Consider the following 12,619-nt stretch of genomic DNA (forward strand, 5'->3'; position numbering starts at 1 on the left):
CATTACCCCAGTCTTAAGTGTTACATGATCCTTCAGAAGTCATTCTAATATGCTGATTTGGTGCTCAATAAATATTTAGTATTAAATGTTAAAAACAGTTGTGCTACCTAATACACTACCAGTCAAACGTTTTTGGACAGTAGGATTTTAAATGTTTTTTAAAGAAGTCTCTTCTGCTCAGCAAGCCTGTATTTATTTGATCTGAAATACAGTAATATTTTGAATATTTTTACTGTTTAAAATATCTGCTTCTATTTGAATATGTTTTAAAAAGTAATTTATTGCTGTGATCATTACTCCAGTGTCACATGATCCTTCAAAAATCATTCAAATATGCTGATTTGCTTTTCAAGAAACATTTTATTATTATTATTAATATTTAAAACAGTTAAGTACATTTTTTTTTTCAGGATTCTTTGATGAATGGAAAGACTGAAAGATGATCTGATCAGCATTTATCTGTTTTTTTTTTGTTTTTTTTTTTTGGGAAAGAAATTATAGAAAGGAATACTTTTATTTAGCAAGGATGCTTTAAATTGATCATAAGCGATAATAAAGACATATGTAATGTTGCAGAAGATTTCCATTTTAGATAAATGCTGTTCTTCTGAACTTTCTATTCATCATAGAATAACCTGAAAAAATTCTACTCAGCTGTTTTCAACATAATAATATTAATAAATGTTTTTTTTGAGCAGCAAATCAGAATATTAGAATGATTTCTGAAGGATCATGTAACTGGAGTAATGATGCTAAAAAATCTGCTTTGAAATAACAGGAATAATTACACTTTAAAATATATTCAGATAAAAAACAGTTAATTTAAATAGTAAACACATTTCAAAATTTTACTGTTTTTGCTGAGACTTTAAGAAGCATTACTGTTCAAAAACTTTTGACTTATAGTGTTTTGGAGAAAACCATTTTTCAGGATTCTTTAAGGATTAGAAGGTTCAAAAAACAGCATTTATTTGAATGAGTGGTATTTTGTAAAAATGTAAATGTCTTTGTCACTTTTTTTTTTTTGCTGAATAGAAGTTTTTTTTTGTTGTACGTTTGAACCCTTACTTTTTTGAGACTTTTTTTGTGTATTACCTAAAGGAAAAGCAGCTCATTTCACGTTTTTACAAGGCAAAACATAAATAATATTTGTTGTGTATATATTGGTTGTAAAAATGTTTTGGAGTCAGAATGTGCAACGATTTTTGAAAAGCTAGCATTGCTTTTTTTTTCCCCCCTGATTGTGTATTTACCAGAAGTTACTAACCAGCTACAAACCTCAAGGCATTACTCAAACCAGTCCCAAATAAATCTACATTGTGTAACTGAATGCCTCAATGTCAAGCACACAGCTCTCTCTAATGTATCTGTCACCACAAAGAGACATTTCTTTGTCCCTACATGAGTCAGTTTAGTAACTACAGTCACTGTTTGGTGACATTGCTGGATGTCTCATCTGCCTTCTGTCAATTGCCATTGTGTAACTATTTTTCTCTTCGTTTGTTTTTCTGTACTCTTCGTTCTCTCTTCTCGTCGTCCTTTGCGTCCGTCTGCTAGATATCCACACAGAGGCTGTGCAGGCAGCTCTGGCCAGGCATAAAGAGGAGAAGATGGCCCTTCCCATGCCCACTAAGCGTCGTTCAGCCTTCGTCCAGTCTTCTGCGGAAAACTGCACTCCTCCCGGTGGGTCTTGCTTCGCCCACAAGCCTTCTGCTGCTCCTTCTGTCTAGATCTCACTGACCAGCAGGGTCTCTGAAAATACAGGCACACCCGAACCTTTAGGGCACACCCTGGACTTAATATGAGAACAGGGCTACTTATATATAGCAACAATTTCTGTATCACTGCTTAAATTCTTCATGTATGTGCCTGACTTTTCTTGTGTTATCAGCATTTAGTTTTTTGTTTTTGTGCATTTTTTAACTGTTGTCATATGTGTCGCCACAGATACATCGTCGGCGTCAGAGGACGAGGGCTCCCTGCGGAGGCGTCAGGCTGCAATCAGCGCCATGCTGGCTCAGAATCTCCAGAGTCCTGAGTACTGGATCAACCGTTCTGTCCAGAGCTCCTCCACCTCCTCCTCCGCTTCTTCCACTCTCTCTCATGGAGACGGCAAAACTCACAACCACAACCACAGCCAGGGGCAGACCAGCGTGCTCGCCGACGTGCTGGCACACACCCGCATAGGTACTGCAGGATAATGAATCACACATACACACATGTTCAGGTGCTGAATCATAGACAACCACTAATATATACACAAAAGAGCTTCTGTTTTATAGTTGTTGTATACTTATGTAGGCACTATTTGACTCCTAATGACCTGGTCAAGGCAAAACAAAGCTAAAGCAAATCATAATTTCCATTAATACTGACTATTCAAACCGGTTTGTTCAGTTTCATATTGTGAAGGTTCACCATATGAATCACTGCTGTCATGTGTCCTCACTGCAGAGAGCAGCAGCGTTCCGCCTGACGTCACGTCTACGGTGCCTCAGGACAGGAACTCCAGAGTGGACCTGCCACCCGCAGTGAGGGGCATGAGCCGCGGCCAGAGCCGCTCCAGCATGATGGACACTGCCGGCGGTATGGGCGATATCACATATCTAGTTCTGAATTGAATCCCGACATTGTAATATTTGATTCAAAAAGAGATATGTTATATTTAAATATTATGTTTTTTAATTTTTTTTTTTTTTAGGAAATGAATGATTTATTCATCCTATTAAGCATTGCTAATAATCTACTCCTGTTAGTCTGGGTCTTTTTTTTTTTATTGTGTGTGTGTGTGTGTATTTATTTAGTTGATTTGTACAACATCCAATATTAAAGGGGTAGTTCTCCCAAAAATGACAATTCTGTCATTAATTAATCATCCTCATATCGTTCCAAACCTGTAAGACCTTCGTTCATCGTCAGACCACAAATTAAGATATTTCTAATGAAATCCAAGAGCTTTCTGACCCTGCATGGACAGCAGCGCAACTACCACGTTCAAGGCCAAGAAGGGTAGTAAAGACTAGGGTTGCCCTCGACTAAAGTTTTTTCTGGTTGACTAGTAGTCGTTCTTTTTAAGCATTAGTCAACTATTAGTCGCACTTTGTTAATAAACCATATAAATCATAATAATGAGTCTTTAATTGCCTACATAACCTAATAAGCACTCAAGTGCACGCAAAAAAGCTTGCCACAGCGCACCGGCAGATATAATAATTATGAATGTGTGTTGGACAAACAGCAAGGAGATTGCATTAATGTTTTAATAATTTATTGATAAACTAGTGCTTTCTTTGTTTTCGGCTTAAGAGATGAAGTCGCAGTAGTGATGCACCTGTATGCATGTTTCATACGAATTACATAATCTGAGAATATTTGTTTTCTATTTAAATAGTTCATTTAAAAGTAGACATTTTGCTTTGTATAGATATATTTTTTTATGTCTGTAAGACAAGTATAGTTTTGACGTTTCCCGCTTAAGTTCTCAGAGACCAAGATGGCAGAAAGCACATTCTGTTTGCTTTCATTATTTTACAAAAGCACAACATTTCGTTCTTATTGTGAGTGCACACAAATAAACGTAGAGTCTTTACAGATTCGAAAGATGTTTTACTTTTATCTTCATGACCAAAATGACAGAGTATTTTTAGAGCAAGTGACCGCACCGACACCTCCATCAGTCACACTTTCACACTCTGCAGACACTTGAAACAGCGCATATTTTTCTAGGTTAACATTACATTGAGCGGCCATGTAAAGTTGCTGCTATTTACATATTTTAGATGATAAGCCATATTTGAGGTAGAGGAATGATAGAAGTGTTTGTATGTCCTGCCCAATGTCCTATATTACCACAAAGACCAGCCGTTAATGATCTGCCCCTCACGGACTACGTGACTTTGCCAGTTCCTGTTGATTTTGTTTTTTTTTTGTTTTTTTTTGCGACTAATACAATTTTGGCCGACCAATCCTCTTCTCGTTGACTATTAGGGGGCAGCCCTAGTAAGGACATTGTTAAAATAGTCCATGTGACATCAGTGGTTCAACCTTAATTTTCTGACACTTCGAGAATACTTTTTGTGCATTCAGGAGAGTACCACGGTTCTTGTAGCTTCATTAAAATTAAGGTTGAACCACTGATGTCACATGGACTATTTTACGATGTCCTTACTTTCTGGGCTGTGAAAAGTGTCAGTTGTGTTGCTGTTTATGCAGGGTCAGAAAGCTCTCAGATTTCATCAAAAAACATTTTAATTTGTGCTCTGAAGATAAACTAAGGTGTTACGGGTTTGGAACAACATGAGGGTTTATGATAGAATTTTCATTTTTGGTAAACTATCCATTTAATAGAAAATATGATTGCAGTTTACATCTTAATTTTATGTAGGTTTAATTTTTTTTTTAAATGAATTTTTTCCAGTTATGCTCAGCTCTAAAATATGTGACCCTGGACCATAAAACCAGCCATAAAGGTCTTTTTTTTTTTTTTTTTTTTTTTTTTTTTAAATGACATTTATGCATCATCTGAAAGCTGAATAAATAAGCTTTCCATTAATGTTATGATAGGACAATATTTGGTCAATTTAAAAATCTGGAATCTGAGTGTGCAAAAAAAATCAAAATATTGAGAAAATCGCCTTTAAAGTTGTCCAAATGAAGTTGTTAGCAAAATATTTACAGTAGGAAATTTACAAAATATCTTCATGGAACATGATATTTACTTAATATCCTAATGATTTTTGGCATTAAAGAAAATTCAGTAATTTTGACCCATACAATGTATTTTTTGCTATTTCTACAAATATACCCATGCTACTTAAGACTGGTTTTGTTATCCAGAGTCACATATTTTGTTTTCAAACCCATTTTTTAAAAAAAAAACCTTGTTCAGTAGTCACAAGCTAATGTAAATTAATCAAATGGCTTTTTCGCTTCCTTTTAAACTTTAAAGTGATGCCTGGTTCATCATTAGTGTTCAGTTGTACTACTCACTTCCCGAATGAGCCACACAAACCATTTCCTGTCAGTGCCTTTTTTTAAAGAGTTTGTAAATTGGCATGGTTGTCATGTGCTTCTGTTAACATTTTAATGTTTTGCTTCCTCCTTGTTTGTGATGCCATCTGACTGTAGGAAAAGGTAAGGGTGGAGGGGTGTTTGGTGCAGTGCAGTGACACCCAGTGGTTTTGTCCTCCCAACTTGATCCTGTATGATCCTGTGTGTTGTTCCAGCTTGTTGATGGTTTCTGTGTTGTGACAAACCTCCTGATTGAATCATCTGTATTTGCTTTGACTCTGTCTGTTCCACATGGTTTGCTTTGACCAGCTCAAATTCCTGTAATATGAACAGGTGAATGAGAATATTTTTGTCAACAGGTGTTCCAGCACACAGTCGTGTCTCCACCAAAATACAGCAGCTGCTCAACACGTTAAAGAGACCCAAGCGGCCTCCGCTCAGCGAGTTCTTCCTAGATGACTCTGAAGAGATTGTGGAGGGTATAAATCTATTTTTGGTGCCACACCACATGTATTGAATTTTTTTCATAATATATGGAAAATGCTTTGTTTTTGCTTCTAAAAGTTACAAATTATATCAGAATAGCAATTTGAGTGGAAAAATAAAAAAAAAAAAAAAAAAAATTTACGTATTTATTTGGTGTATCCTCATTTTGCTTTAATGACATCAACTTCACAGATTTGTGTAAAACCTGATTATCATGTTCTCCAGCATGATTTGAAAACAATCCAAAGAGCTTAACGGGATAGTTCACCCAAAAATAAATATTTTGTCATTAATTACTCATCCTCATGTTGTTCCAAACCTTAAGATGTTTATTCATATTTGGAGCACAAATTTAGATATTTTTGATGAAATCCAAGAGCTTTCTGACCCTGCATAAACAGCCATACAATTACCACGTTCAAGGCCCAGAAATGTAGTAAGAACATCGTTAAATTTTCCATGTGACATCTGTGGTTCAACCGTAATGTTATCAAGTTATGAGAATACTTTTTGTGTGCAAAGAAAACAAAAATAACGACTTTATTCAACTATTTCTTCTCTTATCCTTTTAAGTTGAAGAGTCACTTGATCAGTGTCACAAGTTTACCTGATTACTGGTTACTTTGTTTTAAGTATTAAATTAGATTGTGAGTTCCAAATTTTTTAGTGTGTCCTCATATTTTTGGACCCCACTGTAACTATATTCTCTGTCTTCTCTACTTGCAGTTCCACAGCCAGATCCCAACACACCCAGGCCAGAGGGGCGACAGATCATTCCAGTAAAGGGAGAACCACTAGGGGTGGTCAGTAACTGGCCTCCAGCTCTGCAGGCGGCACTTGCACGATGGGGAGCAACACAGGCCAAGAGTCCAGCCCTCACTGCCTTGGACATTACCGGCAAACCACTCTACACCCTTACCTATGGTAAGACGTCACATTGTTTAAACTGGCACATGTAGTTTTGTAATGTTTTAATTAGGGCTGCAATGATTCTTCGATTCTCTTTGAATATTTGATTTTAAAAAAAAAAATCCTCCATTGCATTTTGCCCATGTTGAGTAATCGGCAAAACACCGGAAGTGACGCATTCCACATATTCAACCCATTTAAAAATCATAATAAAGCATAATACTATTAAGAATTCACAAACACTATGATTAAATTAAGTAAACAGAAGCAATGCAGGTTTAATATATGCGCTTTATTTGTTTACATGCGTGTAGGTTACATACGTGTGTGTCAGAGTGGCTTCGTTCACAGTAAATGCTGCTACACAAACGGTTATTATTTACATGTGTGAAGCGTCTCAAACTCCATCTCTGCATGTTGTTGTGAGTTTGGGTTTATTATAACGTTCATCTGGTAACGCAACATGTGCTATTTCATCAGATTTGTAAGGTAAATAATTTATAAACCAATGCAAACAGAAGAGTATATCAATATCTTTCTCAATATGCTACCTGTGCGTCGCGATTTCAAAATAAAAGTTTAAACCCTCACTCAGAGTTTACACATTTTGATGTCCACATATTCAAGAAATTACAGTGGCTGTGGCTTTTCTGTCATAAAGAAATGGCCAAATATTAAAGACTAAGTGGACATTTGAATTAAATGTTGTTGAGTCAATAATAAATTAAAGTGTAAAAACAATTGTCAGGCCATTGGCGGTCTCTGTAGGCATCTGTTGTAATGTGTAATGTACGTTAGCTCTTTTTTTTATAATACATTATGTATTTGAACAGTTTTGTTTAGTAAAAACCATGTGATTACTTTGTTTTAATACTTTATTTGAACTAATTATTATTGCCTCAGTGCTATTATATATATATTTTTAGGTCAATTTAAAAGCTTTTGTTCACTTAAGTTTATTTTTATTATGGCAAAAAAAATAATTATTATCCAATTACTCAATTAATCATCAGCATAAGGATTTTTGGTATAAAAGAAATATCAATAATTTTGACCCATACAATATATTGTTGGCTATTGATACAAATATACCACTGCTACTTAAGACTGGATTTGTGGTCTAGGGTCACATTTTGTCTTTACTAAGCTTCTGTCACCCTTTGATCTCTGTAGGTAAACTGTGGAGTCGCAGTCTGAAGTTGGCGTACACGCTGTTAAACAAACTTGGCACCAAAAATGATCCAGTTCTGAAACCTGGAGATAGAGTAAGATTTCAAAAAACTGTACTTTGTACACTACAGTCATGTTTTGCTCTCAGCTCAAGGCTGTATCTTATTTTCCATATTTCTCTCTTTAGGTGGCATTAGTTTATCCCAACAGTGACCCTGGGATGTTCTGGGTGGCCTTTTATGGGTGCCTTCTCGCCGAGGTCATTCCTGTCCCAATAGAGGTGCCTTTATCTCGTAAGGTATGAAAGAAGATTAAGTATGCACAACTTTTCAAACATTATATTATACAAAATGTTCACAGTTATTCGTGTGATTTTTAGGACGCAGGAAGTCAGCAGATAGGTTTTTTATTGGGTAGCTGTGGTGTGGGTCTTGCTCTCACTAGTGAAGTGTGTCTAAAAGGACTTCCAAAGACCCAGAATGGAGAAATAATGCAATTTAAAGGTCAGCTCCCTGTTGCTTTTTCTCGTTTTACCACACTGAATTCTCAAACCATTAAGTTCTTTTGAAGCTGTGGAATGAAAGTTTAACCTGTGTTCTTACAGGATGGCCTCGGCTCAAATGGGTGGTCACCGATACCAAGTATCTCACCAAACCCTCCAAGGACTGGCAGCCGCACATACCTACTGCAAACACTGACACTGCTTACATAGAGGTGAGTGCAAACAGGAGAGCTCACGTGTTTTCAGATGAGTAAGAATTCTTACAGTCTCTCTAATTCTCTGATATATGTGTGTGTGTGTTTTTTTTTTTTTTTTTTTTTTTTTTTTATAGTACAAGGCCTCTAAGGAGGGTACGGTTATGGGAGTGGCTGTGTCGAAAATCTCCATGCTGACACACTGTCAGGCTCTAACGCAGGCCTGTAATTACTGTGAAGGTGAGTGCTACACTACAGCTGTACAACAAACGCATTGAAACCTGTTATTGCAATAGCACAGCGCTGAGCGACTCTTAAAGGCTTTATAATTAAGGAGTCAGAGAAATGAATTTATATCCAGTGCTTAATCAGATTATATTTCATTAATTTATACTAATTAGATTATTTTTCTGAATAGCAGTTTGAAGTGGAGATTACTGGCTTTCTGTGTGTAGATTTTTTTCCGTTTAATTTCTTATCAAATTGTTATTCTGTGGAAGCCTGTTTTCACCACTAAAAAAAAATGTAAAAATCTCACAATTCTGACTTTTTCTTGCAATTTTGAGTTTACATCTAGCAATTCAGACTTTTTTCTCGGAATTGCGAGATATAAACTTGCAATTGTAAGGTATAAAGTCAAATAAAGTCAGTCAAATCGGATATTTTCTCAAAATTACGAGTTTATATCTTTCAATTCTTACATGTCACAGTTGCAAGATGTAAACTTGCAATTCTGAGAAATGACTTTGCAATTCTGACTTTTTCCAGAATTGTGGAATTGTATAAACTCACAATTCTGACATTTTTTTTCTAATTTTGCAAGTTTATATCTTAAAATTCTGACTTTTTTCTCGCAATTCTGCCTTTTTTTTCAGAACTATGAGATATAAAAAGAATTGCGAGTTTATATATTTGTATAATAATATTTATATTTATAATGACTTTATAACTCAGAATAAACTTATAATTGCAAGTTTCTTATTAGAAAAATGGCAGTTAAATTGAGAGATTTATACCTGGATTTGCGAGTTCTAAAGTCTAATTCTATAAAAAGACAAATTTTTTTTCAAAATTTCAAGATTATATCTCACAATTCTCACTTCATAACTCTGAATTTTGTGTTATAAAGTCTTTTTTCCCAGAATTGTGAGATATAAACTTGCAATTCTGAGGGAAAGAAAGTCAGAACTGCGAGTGTGTGTGTGTGTGTGTGTGTGTGTGTGTGTGTGTGTGTGTGTGTATGTATATGTGTATATATATATATATATATATATATATATATATATATATATATATATATATATATATATATATATATATATAATATATATATAAATATAATTATTATTATTATTTTTTTTTTTTTTTACAATTTTGAGTTTATATCTCACTCTTCTAAATTTATAACTTGTAATTCCAAGTTTTGCAAGTCAGAAAGTATGAGTTTGAATCACGCAATTCTGAGAAAAAAACTTTGCAATTTTTTTTTTTTTTATTTGTGGAAACGTAAACCATATCGTCCAGACTATGTCCTTCTGAAAAACTGTTGAATCTTGACATGTTGACTGGCTTATCTCAATTTATCAGCCTATATAATTTTGATAATTTTTTATTATGATTTGATATTTGCCATCAGTGTTATTTTAGTATTATAGTATACTAATATAAAAATTAGTATTATATATAATGTATAAATATTTTTGAATTATATTTTATTTTAATATTTTGAGTTTTAATATTTTCAATTTTAATTTCATTTCATTAAATCTTAGTAATTTTATGTGCCTGAAAACTTATTTTATTATTATTATTATTTATTTATTTATTTATTTATTTATTTTTTATTTATTTTCAGATAATGGCCAAGGCAACTAATTATTACTTTTTAGAATTCATCTAATATTTATATTTTATTTTATTTCAGCTTTATTTCAAATATCAAAAACAATTCTTAATGGTTTTAACAATAACTATGTATATAGTTAACAATAATATAATATAAAACTATTAAACGTTATGCTATTACAGTAATGTACTTTTTTTCAAAGAGAATTCTATTTTTCTGTGCTCATTCTCAGGAGAAACACTGGTTAATGTCCTGGATTTCAAGAAAGACTCAGGCCTTTGGCATGGAGTTTTAACGGTGAGTTTGATTCCTCTGAATAATTTAGTTTTGCAAGTTATTTTCAGTTTTACTGACTTACTGCATGACTTCCGATATTTAACCTCCATGTGTTTGTGTGTTCTCACAGAGTGTCATGAACAGGATCCACACTATTAGTGTGCCATATTCTGTCATGAAGGCTTGTCCACTGTCCTGGGTACAGAGAGTTCACGTTCACAAAGGTAAAGACATTCTCAACATCACATCACATTATCAAAATATCAACAGTTCTAAGCTATGATATCTAAGTGTCTTTCATGAATATGTGTGCGCACAGCTCGTGTGGCTTTGGTGAAATGTAGAGACCTGCACTGGGCTATGATGGCTCACAGAGATCAAAAGGATACCAATCTGTCTTCCCTGCGCATGCTGATTGTAGCTGATGGAGCCAATCCTTGTGAGTAAACAAGCTATGGAAAAAACTTTTCTGTATTTCTGTATTTCAGTGCAAATTAATGATCCCTATTTCTCCTTTAGGGTCTGTGTCTTCATGTGATGCCTTCCTGAACGTGTTTCAATCTCATGGATTGAAACCTGAGATGATCTGCCCATGTGCTTCCTCCCCTGAGGCCATGACAGTAGCCATCCGCAGGTACCTGCATGTTTCAAAAGCTATGCAAATTATAATTATACCCTTAATTGTCGTAGATATGCTTTAAAGTCACTTTATGTGTTTAGGCCTGGTGCTCAGGGCGCTCCACTCCCTGCCAGGGCCATTTTATCAATGGCAGGACTCAGTCACGGGGTGATTCGGGTCAACACAGAAGATAAGAACTCTGCCCTTACAGTGCAAGATGTAGGACATGTCATGCCTGGAGGTGAGACTACACAACTATTTAAAAATTTCACTGTAGATCATGTAAACGTGATAGGAACCAAGTTTGAAATCAACTGCCACCTTGGAATCTTCTAATGGGTAGTTTACAACAAATTTAGAAAAATGCACATAATTATGTTTACAAACACAGTCCAAACGCATTTATGCATTGTTAGAAATGTGTCTGAACTGTCACTATCACTTTTTATAAATATAAATGATTTTATAGACACCACATTTTTTTTAGATTTAAATATATAAATATTTTAGTAGGTTCGTTACATTACAGAGCATTTTTGTTTTTCTTTCTGAACCACAGCTCTGATGTGTATTGTGAAGCCCGATGGGCCGCCCATGCTCTGTAAGACTGATGAGATCGGAGAAATAGTGGTGAACTCGCGTGCCGGAGGCACCATGTACTACGGCCTGCCCGGGGTGACAAAGAACACATTTGAGGTACGGATAAAATGCACGAATATTTCTACAACCAATGCACAGATTTTACTCAAAAAAATGTCTTATTGACTTTATTTGCTGCAGGTGATTCCTGTAAACTCTGGTGGTACCCCTATTGGAGACGTTCCTTTCACACGCACTGGACTGTTGGGCTTTGTGGGTCCAGTAAGTAATAGTATAGTAGACTTTGTTGCATTTTTCAAGGAAACCCTGGGTACACTTGTATGGCTTAAGCCCTAATGTAACATAAATGTTGTCTCTTACTGAAATATAGTAGAAAAACCATAAAAGATTTATGTTATTTTAAAAAATTCAATTGTTTTGTACATATTTTGGACTATGGGTGGCACCATTATTATGATGATGTCAAATGGTTGCGCTCTGTGAGCTATTGCCGCTACCTGTTACTATTTTTACTGCAACACAACTCAGAAAATAAAATACTGATACAATGCCACATTGTGCAGCTCTTGATTGTACTTTTCAGTCAAAGGGCAACAAGAGAAGCGATGTGAGTCGTCACTACTTTCCCAGTGATATGAAGAGAAGAAAAGAATGGGAAGATGCCTGTGGATGAATAAAACTTCCTAAAGACTCACATCTTTGTTCTCTCCACTTTAGTCCTGATGCCTTTGAGGCTTTTAGTAGACCACAGCTACTGAAAGAGCGTACAAATGGCAGAGACAAGAAACATTAGATGCCATCCTGGCAGGATGTAAACATGCAACGCTTGTCATGACGTCGCAGCCTCAGGAGTTTCACTCAACATCCAGGGGTGTTTAGATTCCTTGTGGGGAAAAAATCAATGGACGCCATTTGGTTTAAGTCTACGCTTATATCCATCACCACCTCTAAACTCTTTCACTAGCTGTGGCCATCATATCAGTTTTTTATTTTCTTAGTTGTGTTGC

At 35.2% G+C, this 12,619-nt stretch overlaps 1 protein-coding gene across 4 annotated transcripts in view; it reads left to right on the forward strand.

The window, feature by feature from the left end:
- dip2ba (disco-interacting protein 2 homolog Ba) overlaps positions 1 to 12,619 on the forward strand; it is a 62,867-nt gene that overhangs the window by 37,207 nt on the left and 13,041 nt on the right. For all 4 annotated transcript variants that reach the window (XM_051095946.1, XM_051095948.1, XM_051095947.1 and 1 more), the window contains exons 4-20: positions 1,558 to 1,683; positions 1,948 to 2,187; positions 2,455 to 2,586; positions 5,370 to 5,489; positions 6,223 to 6,420; positions 7,579 to 7,670; positions 7,763 to 7,873; positions 7,955 to 8,078; positions 8,180 to 8,289; positions 8,409 to 8,511; positions 10,350 to 10,414; positions 10,524 to 10,617; positions 10,713 to 10,832; positions 10,913 to 11,027; positions 11,114 to 11,253; positions 11,572 to 11,708; positions 11,793 to 11,873. In XM_051095946.1, coding sequence (XP_050951903.1) covers positions 1,558 to 1,683; positions 1,948 to 2,187; positions 2,455 to 2,586; positions 5,370 to 5,489; positions 6,223 to 6,420; positions 7,579 to 7,670; positions 7,763 to 7,873; positions 7,955 to 8,078; positions 8,180 to 8,289; positions 8,409 to 8,511; positions 10,350 to 10,414; positions 10,524 to 10,617; positions 10,713 to 10,832; positions 10,913 to 11,027; positions 11,114 to 11,253; positions 11,572 to 11,708; positions 11,793 to 11,873 — 2,108 coding nt within the window. The remainder of the gene's footprint in view (positions 1 to 1,557; positions 1,684 to 1,947; positions 2,188 to 2,454; positions 2,587 to 5,369; positions 5,490 to 6,222; positions 6,421 to 7,578; positions 7,671 to 7,762; positions 7,874 to 7,954; positions 8,079 to 8,179; positions 8,290 to 8,408; positions 8,512 to 10,349; positions 10,415 to 10,523; positions 10,618 to 10,712; positions 10,833 to 10,912; positions 11,028 to 11,113; positions 11,254 to 11,571; positions 11,709 to 11,792; positions 11,874 to 12,619) is intronic.

This window comes from Labeo rohita, chromosome 23 (assembly GCF_022985175.1).
Source record: "Labeo rohita strain BAU-BD-2019 chromosome 23, IGBB_LRoh.1.0, whole genome shotgun sequence".
Lineage (NCBI taxonomy): Eukaryota > Metazoa > Chordata > Actinopteri > Cypriniformes > Cyprinidae > Labeo > Labeo rohita.